Here is an 18,296-nt window from a genome sequence, read left to right as displayed (position 1 = left end):
TGAACATTAATAACAGCAGCTTAGTTTTTGGTCCCAACAGACTTAACTAGCAGAAGGGGAAAAGAAGATCTAGGGCTGGCTAGCAGAGAAACATTGCTGAGTGTAAACACTACAAGGCTTCTCTGAGTGCTTTTATCATACGGAGCCTGAAAGTATTTGTAATTTGTGACTCTCCAGTCAGGAGCAGTCTTGCAAGCAAGGAGTGTTTGTTGTGGATTTTCAGTACAGAGAAAACTACAGCCAAGCTGACCAGAAAGACTGGAATTTCATCTATCTCTCTCCCCTCCCCCCTCTGCTTTCTCTCTGTCGCTCACTCATTGGATTTCTTTCTCTGCCAGCCTTTTAAAACAGAAATTACTGGGTCAGTGACATACATTTTTCCTCTTTTTCTAGTTTGATCTCATGTTCAGCCTCCAGCAGAAACACTACTACCTGTAAGTATCTTATTCAAGTTTGTTGTACACACTGAATGCCTTGGTGTTTGTGGTTGTAATAGTGCTTAACCGCTTGCAGAGTCCAGTTTGTTGCTGAATGTTGCAGTAGAGCAGCCAGGCAGTAATTTTTGAGCTCGAGATAGATGAAAGCTCTTTCTAACTTTGAGGAAAGCAGGCACTGGGTTTTGCCAGTGGTTTAGTAGATGTTAACTTGAAAGTTTGGATTCCAAACATCTTCCTTTATCCTAATATTCAAGTCAATATATGTTTCTCAATTATGCTGTTGTTTTTTTTTTTTTATTATTCAGATATAATAAAACTTTGTGGCTTTGAAAGCTTGGAAGAACTAAATAAGATTTATTTGCTTAAAGTTATAGCATTAATGAGACACACTAAAAGAAATGTGATAAAAAGCACTGAGACATATGCTAAAAACATTTGATATTAATAAGTCTCTAAAAAGAATATAATTCAGTCACTTGGGATAACTTATTTTTAAATGAATGTTTTAAAATTATACACTTATTTTGCAGTAAGAATCTGTCAGCAATTTTACATTTTCATGTTCATTCAGACAGCTGATTCATCTAAACTAGGCAGAGGCTTATTAGTTATATGCATGTATAAAAGTTTACATGTATCCCCTAACACATGTGTGCTTAAAAAGGTTTTATATTTCCTGCTAATTTCTATATATTTATCTGGAATCATCACCTTTTAAAAATATGTTGCTTTTATGTTTTGCTGAGATATTCCAACAAATTCTGCAGATAATTATACACTGTTTCTTCAAATGGTTACTAAGAGGGGATTTTTCAAGTTATTTATTTTCTAGTTAGGGAATTTTACTAGTCACAATCTCAGCTAATTCAGGATTGCACTTTAGGCAAAATGCATCTCTGCTGTTGGCATGCGTCCAAGGTGTAACTACTTCCAGAGTGTTATCTGCCATTCCTTAACTCAGCAAATACCTTGCCAAATACTTAGCTTCTTGGTGACCTGTAACTTTTGTTTGTAGTGCATGGAACAAAACTATTAAATAGCAAGCAGTCCAAGGGATGCATCTGTTAAGTACACATTCAGAAATTATAACCCCCTAATTTAATAGCTCATGATTCATTGCCCTGGGCTAGATTTTAATTGCTGTAATAATATTCATCTTGTTTCCTAGAAATCATGGAAAGCTCTTACTTGTTTTCTTTAAAACTGTCCTCAAAATTTTATGTATGTTTTTCTGTTTCTTGAAAACTTTTTCTGGTATTTATGAAAGCAAATCATTCTCCATTATCCCCTTCCAGCTTTGCAAAAGATTAGGGCAATTTTGATCTATCTGCTCATGGAAATATCCCAGACAACCAGAGATTTTGTCACATACAGAGAAACTCTTGAAGTCTCATCCAAATCCCAATGAAGGCTTTGGGCGTCATTGAGACTTGGCTCAAAGTCACTTGTGATTACTGGTATTTTAGTCAAGGTTTAGTTATTAAAGCTGAGACTTACTAGTGCTGTTCCATATTTTACTTTCAGTTGTTTTGTGTTGGTAGATAGCTATCTAAATAATTTGTATTAATCTTTAACTTACATCAGTGTAACTCTGCTCACAATCAGACTCACTAGCTTCTTGTGTTTGTAATTCACCATTGCATCATTTCTCATGTGCACAGCAGCCCTGAGGGAAAACCACCTCTGGCACTTGGAGGAAATTTTAACAGAAACCATCCTCTTCATTGTCCCTGGTTTGGTACGTCCCTCTGTCAGCTCTGCAGAGTCGCATTCACCACCTCTTCAGAGGCCCCTTCTCCTCTGCCTTCCCCCCAGCCTCATCTGCTGAGTGGGCAGGAGTTCCAGCAGATGAGCAGCTCCTTAGCCAAGTGTCCCTTTTTCAATGCCTTGAGCATATCTTTGGGTCTTACCTTCCAGACTTCCAAATCTCAGAGCCAGCTTGGCCAATTGCCTAAAAGTATGGGAAAGGAGATTTCCTTGATTGTTGCCACAATTTTTTATACTAGTATGGGTATTGGATATCAGGGGAATTACTGGATAGGTGGCAAGGTATAACTCTGTGTTTTGCAGAAATATACCAGGTAATTAATTTAGATCCTAGCAGTCAGATGGCTGTGTCTTTTCAGGTTAGAGTTAGCACATGATTTAGGGTGAAAAGGACCTCTGCAGGTAACTGTACCCATTTCTTTCTCCATTAAAAGCAAGTTTTATGGCAAATCTGGCTTCAAAGTTTGATCAAACAACTCAGGCCTTGATTGGTTGTTTATTAAATAAACCTTGATATTTTACTGGGTTTGTAGGTCTCTTCCTTTTGCTCCAGGCGCTCCTCTGTTAGAAGTCTAAAAATAAGCAATACCGCCTCTTCTTCAGGCTGAACAAATCCAGCTGTGTCAGCCACTCCTCATAAATCATATGCTCCATCCCCACTGAGAAATAACAACTAGCATATGATATATCGTGGAACTGACATGACAGTTTTGCTTCTGGGAACAAAGCTGGTAGCTTTTTGTGAGATATGCACCTGGAGTTGTTCAGTGGTTTCAGTTATTTTGGCATTATAGACAGACCCTGAGGAAGTTGATGAGAAAACAGCTTAATTTCAGCATAATTTCCTTCTATGTCATTTGTGAATGCTGTTATTTCTTTAGGCCATTAAGTACATGTGAAATATTTTGGTACATTTAGAATTAAATAGTCCCTTAGCTCTATGTCCATTCTGAATACACAGGTGGCATGGCAATGAGTAGCAGAGGAGAATCAGGTTCAGCTGTGATATTAAGGGCAGAGAAGTAAGAAGATTGTAAGGAAGCTCAAAGCAGCCACAAAATGTGACAGTGGCATCACCAGCAGCTGTCTATCTGCTGAAGAGCAGAACACTGTCAATCAGTATAAATACCATGTAGCACACACATGAGTTCATTGAAGCAAAGACCTTCACAGATAGGGAGAATGTTAATACCTTGGCACTCACCTCAAAACCTTTTTATTGTCATTATGTCCTAAAAGAATCTCTTGCCATTTCATCTTGCTATGGTTGTGTAAGTAATTAAGGAAGTGAGGTTGTACTTCCCAAGATCTTTACTTGGCCACCTCAAGAGACAGTCCTACAGTATCTAAGTAGAGGCCAGTGGCTGGAATATAATGGATAAGTATATAGTGATACAGGAGCTCTGTCTGCAAGACTGTAATACACAGTGACAACAGGACCAAATTTGTAGCAGAGAATGTCTCATACATCCACCATTAAATAGACCAAAATGCTCCTGATTCCTCTTGAACACTTTCTGTTCTGTTTTCAATGCAGGAAAAGGCAACATAGAAACCACTAGCTGCACCCAAGGTTTACAGTTGTATTCCATGCTGGGATTTATGGGGCGGGCGCCAGAAACAAATGAACCTGGGCTGTAGCATAGTCAAGATGCAGATGTTTCTGCATGAGTGTAATTTTCAACCTGTTGATGAAGCTGTCTCTCAACTTTAACATTGTTTTATGATAGCTATCCACACTGGAGTGGAGAAATTCAAAACTATCCAGGCTTTAATTTTATAATTTCTGAAGAGGTGCCATGTAAGAAAATGCCTGTGGATAAAGCTATTTTGCACCATATTTCTATGCTTCAGCCTGCTATTATGGAGCAGAGAGTTAGTGGCATTGTTATGAGATATAAACTATGAGGTCTATGTGTCAGAGTCATTAACGACCTCTTAGCTCTTTGCCAAGTCCTAGTCTGAAATAAAAATTTCTAATTGTTTTCTTATTTGAATTTTCTACCATGGATTTCATTTTATTCCCACTGGCTAAAATTCTACATGTTCTCTCAGATTTTCTTTAGCCTGGTATGATTTCAATATTTTAAACCAAAATGGAAAGACTTTCAGATAAATACCTAGAAAACTAAAGTAAAAATTTGCATTCCAGCTACATAGTCAACATACATCTAACTTTATATGTATGTGAGACTCATTGTCTTCAACCTTAAATATGGGATAAAGTAAGTGGATCTGTCTTGTTTAACTTTTGGAAGTGAATCATTTTACAGAACTTCTGAACTGCCAGTTGTTTTTCAGTGAAGTTTGAAACTGGGTAGATATGTGCATTCAGTTACAGGCTGCTCAGAAAGTTATTCTGCCAGAAACAGTGGGGTGAACACTTACCTATTAACAACAAAGAAAATAAAGACATACAAGGAATTTTTTTTTTTTTTAAAATTCACTTTCAGGAAACTTCACTGTTGGTTGCAAGGTTGTAGCAAATAAGTAGTCAGGGCATTAAAAATTTACAAAAACGAAAACTTTACTGTCTTGGAATTCTTATGATCTCGAATTTAATTAAATCAATATCACTTCCTATTCTTTGTAACTTCAGTTACTTTAGAGGATTGTAGATATTAGGCTTTTAAAAGGATTTCAATAGTGCTTGTTTAATGTCAGAAAAAATTCTTATGAGGTTATGAACATGAAAGATGAAGAGTCACTGTAATTAGGGGCATGAGAAACTTGTGTAATTTATTTTCCATATTATCTTGTCTTCTTCATTTCCATCAAATTTTTCTCAGAGTTTGGGGTTGTCTGCTGTTTTCTGATCATGTGTCACTGAATGGTATTGAAATGAGCTGCATTTGTGAGAAATGGTGGAAATATTTTATATATGTAAGTTGTTTTGTTTTTATCCCTATAGTTGCCTGATGACTTATAGAAATCTCCTTTCTCTTGTTTTTTTCAGGATTTACAAACCTTGGAAGGACTTGGAGAACACATTCATTATTTTGTCAGGCTTAATCAATGGATTTTATAAAATACCTAAGGATATTTTGAAAATATCTGCCCAATAACTGCCCAAATTTCAGTCAAGTAGAGTCTATTAATAGAAAACATGTCATACATTTTTTATCTGTGACTAATAATGCCTTCATTACATGGTGAAAGTCTGCTGGTGGAGGAAGAAAACTCCTTTTGTTAAGAAATTTTTTCACTGGTGTAAAAGGCTGGCACTCCCTTATAATATGAAGCCCTTTGAGAAAAGCTGGCTGTTTCTACTGCTGCCTGTTATGTTAAGAATTGTGTACTCCTCCTTTATTAGTGTGAACCTTGGGGTGAAAGTGATGAAAGGACAGTCTGTCTTTCTATCAGAAGAAGACCTCAACTTTTCCATCCCCAGAGAGAAAGATGCCTGTAAAGTGGAAGTAATCAATGAACCAATAACACAGAGGGTTGGAAAACTTACTCCACAGGTATTTGACTCTATTTTGCTGCCTTGAGTGTTAGTGTGTGCAGGTCTGGGAGAAACTAAAAGGAGTTTCTTGATTGATTTTTGTTCTTTGGGTAGTGACTAAAAGGCATGGAACTGAATGGTGTGTGGGATTCAGCCCTTTGCTTAAGTAGATATCTGGCAGAGAACTGCAACCCTGAAATCCAAAAGCTGAGGTCAATAGCACAGCTGCACAGAAGACAGTGCAGTCAGAGTCTCCTTTCACAAGTGAAGAATGGGTATTAAAACTTCCAGTTAGGAGATATCCTCCAATCTCTCAGCTGCTTATTTTTCTCCCATGAGGGTAACCAGTGCCCCTTGAATAATGCATATCCCACTACAGCATTTTGAATTTTAGTCACGGAGCCACTACTTAAGGAGCAATTAAGAAAAAAATAATCACACACAATAAGCACATTTTGTGCAGCATTGTTTGTTCTGCTCTGCAACAGCCAAATTGTTAGCAGATGGCAAATACATTAAAATTCCCCTGTCTTCTGTTCAAATATTGAGCTTGTAGTAATAATGAAATATATTTCACATATTACCATTCAGCTACTCATCTGCTTTACAAATTGCCCACCTGAGTTATAGCAAGAAGGAGTTGAACACAGTTGTCATGAAGATGTAATGTTATAGACAGAAGATAAATGATTTTAATGGTTCATAACCAAGCAGGTTTTGGTGATTGAAAAATTCTGGTTTGTGCCACAGCATATATTTTCATGTGACTGTATACAAATCTATTTTTTAACCTCCTTTCCAGGGTTTTTGGTGGCTTCTGTGAAGATAGGTGAAGAACCACCAATCTCAATAGATTTTTCAAAACTTCTGACTTGGTTATCAGTATTATTTTTGCAAACCACTGACAAGTACTTCAGCTGAATCAGCATTCCTAAGGAGCAGAGACATATCAGGAAAAACAGAAGGTGATAGACAAGACAATGTGTGATCTTTAGAGACTGGTAGTAAGTAGTGTAGTGCATCTGCTGAAACTACCCAGGGCTTGTTTTCTGCCAGTGCAGGGACACTGACCATAGTACCCCACCTCTACTTTCCCAGTATTGTTGGCCCTTGATTCATACAAACATAGAATCATTAAGACTGAAAGATCTTGAAGAACATTGAGTTTAACCATTAACCCAGTACTGCCAGGTGCACTACAAACCATGTCCCTAAGACCTACCTATATATAATTTTCGAATGTTTCCAAGTATGGTGATTCCACCATTTCCTTGGGGAACCTGTTTTAATGCCTGACCAACTTTTCAGTAAAGAAATATTTCATGATATACAACCTAAAGGAGAGGAGGAAAAGAGGGACATGCATGTGAAACCTACAGCGAACCTCTTCTGTAGGCAATCTGTCTGGCTTTGCTTTTAATTTCTGCCTCAGCTTCTATGTGCAGTAGGACCCAGGTGTTTTGAAATACCACTTAGTCCTGTGTAACCCAACATGTTTCAAGCACGTAGCTAGAGGCCCTTTTCAAGAGATGCCAGGAGATGTGCATTCCCTGCACCTTATTTTCCAAACTACCTCCCCTCTCCGAGCCCCACTTCTGTTGAGCACCTGTTCTTCCATGGCCTGAATATGTGCCCAGGCAGTTGGGTGTGGAAGTGGCAGGCACACATGTGGAGGGAAGAGCTCTGCTGGGCAGGTGGCTCTAGGGCACCAGGCTGGACAATGGCTGGGCCTGCTAGTGGTGCCTGAGCTTTCACCATTCCTGAAAAAAGGTGCCAGAGTCCAGATCTCCTAGTGCCACTCACGATCTTTCCACAGGAAATTCTGCAGCCAGAAAATGTCTCTGGTTCACTTCCATTAAATAATGTTCTAGAAATGTATGACAATTTAATTATAAATTGTAATTAAAAAGCAGTTGAAGTGGAAAAATTCCAAACTCAACAGTAATTAGGAAAATATTTAGATTTCCTTTGTCTCACCCAGTGAATTTATAGACAATTAGAGTTGCCTGTTCATACAAAAGGAGAACATATCAGGAAACATAAAACAGATGTTTTTTTCTGCAAAGCAGATTGTGTCTCTATACACATATAAACTGACTGTCAGTCAGTGGTGACAAACCTTTGTGAAAACGTTCTAAATTTTCCAATCTCTTGTTGCCAATTAAGATGCGGAACTAATGTCTTAAAAACAAGAACATTCATTCTTTGATATGATTGGACCCAGTGAGATGCATCCCAGAGTCATTAGGGAACTGGATGATGTAGCTGTTCCATGATATTTGAAAAGTAATGGCAGTCAGGTGAAATCCTGGTTTTCAGACTGGGAAAAGGGACATACAGTACACATCCTTTAAAAGGGTAGATCTTTCCTGGGAATTATTGACCTGTCAGCCTCTGCTCTGTGCCAGGGAAAATCCTCCTAGAAGCTGTGCTAAGGCACATGGAGAACAAGGAGGTGATTTGGGACAGCAAGTATGGATGCACCAAGGGCAGGTCCTGCCTGATCAACCCATTGGCTTTCTGTGATGGCTTTCTCCATCAGCGGGCAAGGGAAGGGCTCGGATGTCTTTTATCTGGACTTCTGTAATCCCTTTGGCCTTGTCCACCACAACACCCTTATGTAACCAAAATCCTATTTACTCTGAGGGCTCTACACTGATTTACATCAGTGAAGAATCTTACTTTCATTGTACAACATTAAGCTTCTGAAAATGTTAGTGAGTTTTGTATAAAATATATTTTTTTTCTTTAAGATAGCGTACCACATAAGTTCTTCTTAATTTTATTTTCTGTTTTTGCAGACTATCATATAAGTAATCCAATTTATTACTTAAATATCATGTCCTTTATGTTAGTTTGTACTAAAAAAGAAGGGACATTAACTAAGAAAAAGACATAGAAAAGACAAAGAAAAAGACATTTTTTGGTTTTCCTTGGGAAAAAAAAAAAAAAAAGAGCACATATTTCTATGGCATTTGAAAATAATGCACGACAGAAAAGCCAGAAAATAGTCAAAACTTTCATTGTATGAGAGTAATTTTGTTTTTCACATATTGTTTTGTCCTTCCTTTCTAAACAGTCCCAACAAATAAAACAAAGCGTACTTTCCATAACACCACAGATTATTCCAAGAGGTTAATCCATGTATATATGTCTGAAAAGCAAACATCTCATCACTTAAAAAAACCCCCAAAACAACCAAATAAAGGAAAGACTTTGTACAATGCACTTCTTGATGAAAGTTAAAAGCAGGCAATAAATTAATTTTAAAACTGCTTGGAATGTATAAAAATGATCACATTGCTTGAGCACCTGAAAATGCCTTCAGTGGAAGTAGACCCTTTCACTAATAATGAAAACTGAGAAACTAACTATTCTTCCATTATAGAAGAATGTAAGTTCTATTCTGTGCAATAGTGAGAAAGAAACAAAGTTCAATAATTCTTAAATCCTTTACTGTAAATCCACAAGGTGGTAATGAGGTGCTTCAGTTAATAAGTATTAACAATTAATTTAGAATTAAATTATTACATCAATTTTACACTGAAAGAGCATCCAGAAATGTTCTCTATGAGCTACACTTTCAGTCAAAATTTTAAAACCTCACTAAAGTCCCTCAGTCATTTCACTGTCATCTAAAGTGTTTGGGGAAATGAAGAAAATTCATGCAAGGCACTTAATTTTCATGATTCTTTTGTCATATTTTTAAAAATTACTATCATTAAGAAATTACCTCTTATTTTTTTAAAAATAAATGGCTAGTCAGTCGGCCATATACATATATTAATTGCTATTAGTTATGGTCTCATTATGTCTGTGAGTGAGTGTTGAACAGATTTCACTTTAGTGTGTGGAAGTCCATAGAACCATTTGTGAATACTGCCCTGGAAAAATGCAATGAAAACTACATTTAGATTCACAGTGAAATGCATTTTACTGAGTGGGAACAACTCTAAGTTAGCAAAGTTTCTAACAGAAATTTCACTGTTGTACTTTTGTGGTATAATTATAGTGGACATAAAGCAAGATTTATTATATAATCAAGCTATTGTCATGAGCAACTTTAAAAGCCAATAAATCTCAAATTATAATGCTGGAGCTTCTGGCTTTTCAGTACCACTGCAGTTGTATGTACTGCTGGATATATCTACACCCTTAACTCCACAGGCTGCAGTAGTAGAGAAGGTGAGGTCAAATTATTTGTTGTATTAGGGAGGGCCTTGGCAGTATGAAACAATCACATATGACTTTGCCCTTCTAATTGTGGAGTGTGGGCAGCCCCATGTTAAGTAGTTGCTCTAACTCTCACTGGGAGATTACAGTACAGGTAATCTCCCAGTAGATATTACAGGTAATACAGTACCTATTCATAAAAATGAATTACATATTAAACATTTTGTCAGTCTGATGTATTCCAGGCACTCTGGAATAACTCTGTGAAGTTAACATCTTTGGCAATGTGGTGCCAATCTATTCTTTCTCCTTCATAGGTTTTTGACTGTCACTTCCTTCCTAATGAAGTCAAATATACCCACAATGGATGTCCGATTCTAGATGAAGACATGGTCATGCTTAGGCTGTACAGGTAAGCAGCAGCAGCAGATCACAGTTCACTCCTTTACCAGGAGCCCAGATGACATTAGGAAGAGTAAGCAGTCCATTTTTTACTGTTAAAGCATGTTCTGCTGTACATGTTGTAACTATTTAGATTCAGTAGCTGCATCATTAGTCAAAAAGTGACCATCTGTTTACAGAAATATTTCTCACCATGTATTGCAGATACACTCATTTAATGTTCATTATGTATTGCTGAAAAACCAGTGATTTTTCATTATGCTATGGAAAGTGGCAATAGAACTTTCAGAGTACTGCATGTCCCCTGCTGTCCTGCTGACAGAACTCTCATATACACACAGAGAATAACCTCTTCCTTCACACACACCATTATAAGTAGGGGAATTTGGGCAGCAAGATCTGGGTTATGGTGATTTAAGGCTTGAGAACACGAGAGAAATCAGTTCAAGTAATTCCATTTTGAAGATGAAGACGGACAATGCCCAAATCACAAAACAACAGAATATGGCATGAAGAAGCATAACTAATTTTCTTGTGTCCCTTGCAGGTTTACAGAAACTGAAACGTTTGTAGAAACATTCACCTTTCGTGTGCAGCTACTTGAGCCAGACTGTAACATCATAAAAATGCGCTCCCATGCTTTGGAGGTCCCTGAATACTACGGTCTGTCTAGGGTGATTGACAAGAATGTCCTCACCTTTGATTATGACGGGAAGATTAACCTGGATTGCACCATTTCCATAATCTCTTCAGAAACTCACCTGCCTGCTCATGGCCAGCTTATCACCAGGAAAGTGCAGCAAGGGCAGTTTCATGGAGATCAGTCATGGAGCTTCTTCCCTGGCACTAGTATGACGTGCTTTTGTTGTTTGCATTAGCACCTCCAAAGAGACACAGCAGATAAGTCTGCAGCAGTGGGTTGTTTCAGACATGCTGTGTAACAGTGGGTCATGAGAAGTTTAATGAACATCTTCAGCTATTGTGGGCGTGAAAGGGACATGAAGTTTTTGTAAGATACCATGTAGATCACAGATCTGAGTCAATAATTCCTTGACTGGATTGTGTTTCTGGCCCACAGATATGTGGGCCAATGTGATAGCTTTGTGTGTGCCAAGGCTCAGTAGAAACAGCACAGGTAGTTGCTGGAAGCAGCACCTAACCAAAACACCAAGGTAGGATGTATCTGGAAAACATCAGATGAAAACAAAATCCTCTAGGAGAAATTAAGTCAGGAAAGGAGCCTCATCACACTGTCTCTCTCATGGTTACTTTAACTACATGGGCAGGTTCCCCATGGTGGTTTCTGCTCTGGTAACTTTCACTATTGCTTTTGTGTTACAGAGCACAGCCTGGGCCAAGAGTGCAGAAACGGGAGCTGTACACTGGGCCAAGGAGACATTAACAACAAAAAGATGAGTTGTGAAGAATTTCTGAGGATGGGAATTCAGTACCGACACCTTGACCCCCCCTCACCTGACACTGATTATATTCCTGTGAGGTTGGATCTCTCAGACAGAAGAAGCAAAACTCTGCACAAGGTAGGTTTTTATGCAAGTTTAAAATGTCTGATTGTCATCCTGTGTTTTTGTCATTGTTGTTTCTTTTTTAGTATTTTTTTTCTCCTTGTCCTGTTTGAAGAGAGAAAGGGAGCCCTTAAATTTTTTCAGTTCTTAGAAATGTACCAGCTAAGCTAATGATAGGCATTATCTTCATGCCTCTATGATTAGACCATTATGGCCACAGAGAAACACCTCTGGTTGATTACTGTCAGACGTAAGTAGTTTATCCTAAGAGAAAAATTAATTCTGGCATAATTCCACATTTTTTTACAGCATGATCAGCACTGACTTCAGCATACACAGTAATTAAAGTTAAGAGCTCTGTGAACATATTCAGTTAATAATAATTAATAGCTTGTGCATGTTTCCGTCAGATAAAGTTATTCATTAAACTCACATCAAATTAAGTAAGTAGTTTCAGACCCAAATTAAGGACAAATAAGACTAGTAAACCTGAAAGTCATATTCATAATGTCTCAATATTTAGTCTAGGCATTTTCTAATTAAAATATTTTAGTTTTTCTTTTAAAATTAATTATTGTTTCAATATGTAACCTGATTTGCTATGTGAAGATAGAAGAAATTTGATTTATTTTTTCACTTTACTTTGCCTTTTCAGTTGTCTCATTTTTTCCTTTTGTAGACGGAGTATGCATGGCTCCCTGTTCAGATTAGAGGTGCTGTTCCCAACCAAATACCCAAAGCTGCCCCAATGGCAAAGTTCATCCTCGAAGTAGACCAATTTATTTTAACTCCTATTACAACCACAACTATTGATGCTGAAGACAATGAAACTCCAAAGTCCCTGCTTATATTCAACATTACCAAGCCACCTCCACAAGGCTTTATCACTCACCTCTCTGACCACACAAAACCTATTGGCTCCTTCACGTGGAAGGATCTCAGTGACATGCTCATTGCTTATCAGCCTCCAAACAACAGCCACACAGAGAGGAGGAATTATGAGGTAACAGTGGGATTTGTCAACATTTGCTAGTTTTCACCTCCTTAAGATTAAGTAAAATGGAAATAAACGTAATTGTATGTAATGGATATTTTTCAGGAAAAAAAGTTTTTAAAACTATATGCAATACAGGAGCAAAGGCAAAATCTTTTACCACTTTCTCCTATGACACATCATCTTAACTAACACAAAATAGATGTTTATTGCTCACTACATAAGAATTTCTTTGTACTGAAAACTTTTTATCCTCTCTGACTGAGAAATATCTAAACAGGATTTTTGGTTAGTAAGAGAAATAGTGAAATAACAGTGCTTGTACATCTACCCAAGAGTCTTTGGAAGGATCAGTGGTGCCTTTTACACACAGCTTTTATCCCTGCATGATGTTACTGATCCCTGTGACCTATTTAGAGGTGACATATTTAAAGTAATGAAAGACCAGTTAAAGACCAGGATTGCTCTTTGGCCTTACAGCCTACCTGCTGTGATAATAGTGGTTTAGGGATAACAAAAAGGGGCTCCCAACAGTTCCTGCTGTGAGTAGTAAAAGCATATCACTAACACAGAGAGCATGATGCAAATAGTGAATGAGATCAGGCTTCTGTCTGCAGGTTCTTGAGTAAGTTATGAAATAACTGTCTGATAAGTTACTTAAGGAATTATCCAATCAAACAAAATGGTTAGTACTAAAGTAATAAAACTGAATAAACAGGAAATCAGAGCAAGGAGATGGTTGCCTGGAAAGCAGAGCAACAGCAACAGTAACTGGCAATTAATGCTCACAAGAGTTGTCTCACATTTTTTTTTTCTTGGCTGTCACAGGAACCTCCTTTCCCTGTTTCCTTAAAGTGGGGACCAGACATCCTACAAAAACATCTGCTCCTTAAGTGCCTCATCTTAGTTCTGCTTTCAGCATTGTCTGATTGCAGTTTCAAAAAAATTGACAGTTCTGGAACCTGAAAACTCCAGAGTTTTTTTAAATTTTATTTTTTTCTGTAGTAGTGCATGTATTTTCTGTCATTTCTATTTCTGGTCCTAATCATCTTAAAAGAGCAGGAAATGTCTCCTCCACTTTTTATTACTACTAATTTAAAAAAGCTCTACATTAGCTGATGATTGAACGCCAAATAAACGGAAAATTACACACACTACAAACTAAGTTTCACAGAATTCACTGCAAAGAGCAAAGAAGGTAGATACTCAGTTTCGTGCATAGCTTTCATGACTCCTTTTAGAAACTAAGTCAGGTATTAACATATTATCAGATACCTGTAAGATCTCTCAGGAGAGAATGCACTCTATGTGTTTTGGATTTCCAGTTTTCAATAAGCAGTTTATCTGTTTTCACAACAGGTGGAGTTTGAGGTGCATGACTTCTACTTTGAAAGGAGTTTACCAATCACTGTGCATCTTTCTATCAGAACCACAGATACAAATGCCCCTCGGGTTTCATGGAATACAGGTGGGATCTCTTATGCTAAGTTAATTTTGCTTCAGAATTAATAATATCTTGACACACGTATTCGACAAAGCTCTAAAAATCAGATTTACACATGGAATCTACAGATAATTAAACTGAAGGAGCAGTAATCTATTTTCCCCTATATCCATTTTGGAGGGAACATATTACAACAACTTGAAAAAGATCTAATGTCTTAGCTGGAATGAAAAATAAAAATGGAGTTACAGGAAAACTGTGATTTATTTATACAGCATTTTCTTGAAGAATGAACTGTACATAAAATGTATGAATATTAAGTAAAAATATATGATGGACTAGGAAGAGTGGGGTAGCATGTGGGAAAGACCAAGGCTTGTTGGTGTTGTTTAAAGTAAAAGTGCAAAAATTAACATCTAGGAAAAAGGGTTGATATACAACCAGCCATTTAAAGCCTGAAAAACTTACAGGGTTAGGTATAATTCAAACAGATTTATAATGCCTGCACTGGAAAGGAAACAGTCTCTCATGTAGAGTGCATTGATATTTAATCATCAAAAGGAAAAATACAAAAGATCAAACATGTCTAGAAGTTAACACCAGGGAAAGTGAAGTTTTCCTATAGTAGAAAAGGAAAGGAGCTGAGAAGAAGGTATCCCCATGTCCTCCAGAGAAACCTCACCTGAAATGGCTCTCTAATTAAGAAGGAGCACTGTCCTCTGACAGGAAGATCAACATAAGTTTTTAACTGCAGACTCACTAAAGAATCCAAATACCCACTTACAGACATTGTGAGATTTCAAGTGCAATGCTCCGGTCAGTGCAAATGTCCAGAAATGGGCCTCCTTAGATTATCAGATAATTAGAAACCAGATGTCAGTGAAATTTCCTGCTCACCTTTTCAATATCCCTCTCTGTGAGCCACAATTGCACTACCCAAGACTTTCACTGCTGGGACTGAAGCCATTCACAGCAGGCGGCTCCAGTGACCTGATGGATGTCCTGCTTGACTTCCTACACTCACCACACACATAGAAACAGACATCTTTCTGTTACTGGCTCAACCTGGGTTTCTCATATTGGAATCCTACCTATCTGTTTCCTCTATGTGGTTCAGCAACACAAAGTTGACTCAAACTGGGTGTCTCCAGGGAGGAACCCTGAGCAAAGGAATTCTTGACTTTTATACCCCCACAATCTATGTGTACTTGTTCCAGTGTTGATATTTGTTTTTGTTGCAGTCTCTGGGTGAGCAGCCACACCCCATTCCCTCTTTCAAACAAAGGGCCCATTGACAGTTCTTTGCCTAGGCCTCCAGATATTTCCCCCTGACCAAGGGCAAAATGTGAAGCTACCTGCACTAGGTGCATTCTACAACATCAGAATTGGTTATTTCTCTGAAAAAAGTTCCTTAAAGAAAATGAAAAAATCAAATATGTCAGAAGCTGTTATCATATTTTTAGGTGGCCTTAGAATAATAGCATTATAGAAGTATTAAGGTTGAAAAGTACCTCCAAAATTATCTTCATCTGAAGGTCACCATGCCCACTAAACTATATAATGAAGTGCCATGTCTGCTTTTTTTTTAAACACTTCCAGTGATGGTGACTCCACCATTGCCCTGGGGAGCTTGTTGCAAAGCTAAATTACTCTGTGCGTGTAGAAATTTTTCCTAAGATCTAAACCTTCACTGGAATGTCTTTCACACATAGATGAGTAAATGGAATTAAATATTCTGGATTTTTTCCCTGGCTGGAAACACCTTTAGAAATGTTAGGTGCTGACAGTGACGTAACTCTCTGCTCTTTGCAGGCCTCAACCTTCTAGAGGGGCAATCCCGACCCATCACATGGCAGCACTTCCAAATTGTAGACAATGATGACATCCAGAATGTTCGCTTGGTCACAGTTGATGGTTTACAACATGGGAGACTGTCAGTCAGAGGTAGGTAATTTCAGCTGCAGACTGGAAAAATCTCTATGATAAAACAGCAACTTTGCTCCCTCTGCTGACCACCTTCCCCTGCTACAGCCATACTAGGTGTAGGTATTAAAACAAGAATGTTCAAAAAGTTAAGTATTTAAACCTTTAATTTCCTAACATATGATTACACTCCAAAGGCAAAATTTTAAATAAATTAGCTATGCTTTCATTGAGAAACACGATTTGGGAGAATCACAGAAGAATTTTCAGTTCTTACATTTTTGCTTGCAGATGTTAAGGAATATCAAGTGCTTTTGTTTTGTTGGCAAATGCAGACAACATTTGGATATAGTAGTTACTGGCAGCTTTAAGGTTTATTTCAAAAAAGTTGAAATTAAATAAGACTTCTAACTCATTAGCCTTCTGCATTATAAATATTACTAGTTTTCTCTCCAGCATATCAGTCACCACAGTGCTTGGGTAAAAGGTCATGTAAAGGAAATCACTCTGCTCTTGGCAGGGTGAGAACATGTTGCCACTATGAATGCTGAGTTTTTTTGATAGTTGAATGTGTTCATGTAACCTAAAGACATGAAGAAACTATTTAAAGAACAAAGAAGGTGGTGTTTTGCATAGAGCAAACATAGAAACTATTCAGAAGTAAACTTAAATCCTGGAAACTCCTGACGAGTAGTCCAGTATCTGCAAGATCATCCTCCTGCAAAACTACAGACAGGAACTGTGTGTTGTCAGCAGTGCTGGGTGTGTTCAGCCCCAGAGACAGCATTAGGGAGGCTGTGCAGCCACTCAGGGCCCATCTCCTGGTGGCAGTCCTGCCCCTACCATGCACCAAGCAGAGGTGGAATTTTATCTCCAGTGACTGTGTCTTGTTCTCTTTTGTCTCTCCTCACACCAAGGAAAACATAACCACAATTTTTGGCAATCCTCTATTTTTTTTGTAAAACTTTAGAGGAATGCTTGGCTTCTTTTCTTGGTGGCCCTTTTAGTGCCAGCTTGCAGTTCTTGAATCCTTTAGCTTGCCTGAATATTTGTCTGTACGCATAACATTTCTAGTGAAGCAGAGGTATAAAACTGTCTTACTACAGATCATAACCTTAATATGCCAAAATCCCTACATCATTATATTTTACTTGAAATGAAATCCTGATCTTTAATTATAAATATATTTTAATATATTCTTTGATGCTTGAAATAACTTTAAAATGCTCTGATAAGAAAATAGAGGTTGAAATTAAATTGGAAACAATCACAGTTAAAATTCCTTGATGTCTCTGGTTATCTTTAGTGACATTTGGAGGATTTTCTCTGCTCTCACACTTACAAAATTTGCATTCTTATCAGCTATTCCAACTCTTAAAAACTTTTTTTGGTAGGTGAAGTTACATTTGATTTTTTTAGTTAGCAAGAGTTGTTCATATCTCTCCTTCAATAATCTTCATATTAGTGGAAAGATACTTTTCTCAGCTGAACCACACATTTTTATGTGCTTTATTCCACTATTTTGACAGGAGGGAAAGGATTCATGTTCACTGTCTCTGACATTCAGGCTGGAGTTGTCCACTACCATCATGATGACAGTGATTCTACTAAGGATTTTGTGGTATTTAGAATTTTTGATGGCTCCCACAGTATTCGCCACAAGTTTCCAATAAATATTCTCCCTAAAGATGATAGCCCTCCATTTCTGATCAGCAACGTGGTCATTGAAGTTCATGAGGGACAGACAATCCTGATTCAGCGCTCCATGCTTCATGCTTCAGACATGGATTCCAGTGATGACTACATACTATTCAATATTACCAAACCATCAAAGGCTGGAGAAGTCTTGAAGAACCCAGGATCAAACATGTTAGGTAATGAAGCACATTCACAAAAGCACACTTTCCTTTGTCCCCTCCTTTAAAAATTGCAGCAAATGTTACAGTCAGATGCCTTATTTTGGCTCAGGACAAATAATGGCAAATTTGGACTTCTTTCATTGTAGTGTAAAACCTCTTGATTAATTAATGTTGGTCTCTGTACTAGAATAACTGTCCCTGTGTACACAATTTATCCTGCAATTCTTCCATTCCGAGTCCATTTCCCTGCAGTACTTTACTCTGGAAAAACTATTCAGCTAATCAGAAGTTAGTGTACATGCAAGGATCTGTGATAAAGTCACAGCTAA

General features: G+C 37.7%; 1 protein-coding gene across 1 annotated transcript in view; it reads left to right on the top strand.

Moving 5' to 3' along the window:
- The first annotated feature begins 313 nt into the window (after window positions 1-313).
- The window catches only part of FREM1 (FRAS1 related extracellular matrix 1), a 62,499-nt gene continuing 44,516 nt past the window's right edge, over window positions 314-18,296 (top strand). The window contains exons 1-9 of the mRNA XM_031507351.2: window positions 314-434; window positions 5,161-5,668; window positions 10,140-10,234; window positions 10,772-11,073; window positions 11,566-11,762; window positions 12,427-12,750; window positions 14,101-14,209; window positions 15,998-16,129; window positions 17,638-17,982. Coding sequence (XP_031363211.2) covers window positions 5,354-5,668; window positions 10,140-10,234; window positions 10,772-11,073; window positions 11,566-11,762; window positions 12,427-12,750; window positions 14,101-14,209; window positions 15,998-16,129; window positions 17,638-17,982 — 1,819 coding nt within the window. The 5' untranslated portion in view covers window positions 314-434; window positions 5,161-5,353. The remainder of the gene's footprint in view (window positions 435-5,160; window positions 5,669-10,139; window positions 10,235-10,771; window positions 11,074-11,565; window positions 11,763-12,426; window positions 12,751-14,100; window positions 14,210-15,997; window positions 16,130-17,637; window positions 17,983-18,296) is intronic.

This window comes from Lonchura striata, chromosome Z, assembly GCF_046129695.1.
Source record: "Lonchura striata isolate bLonStr1 chromosome Z, bLonStr1.mat, whole genome shotgun sequence".
Lineage (NCBI taxonomy): Eukaryota > Metazoa > Chordata > Aves > Passeriformes > Estrildidae > Lonchura > Lonchura striata.
The sequence above is the reverse complement of the archived record's forward strand: the minus strand, read 5'-3'. Positions and strand labels throughout refer to the sequence as shown.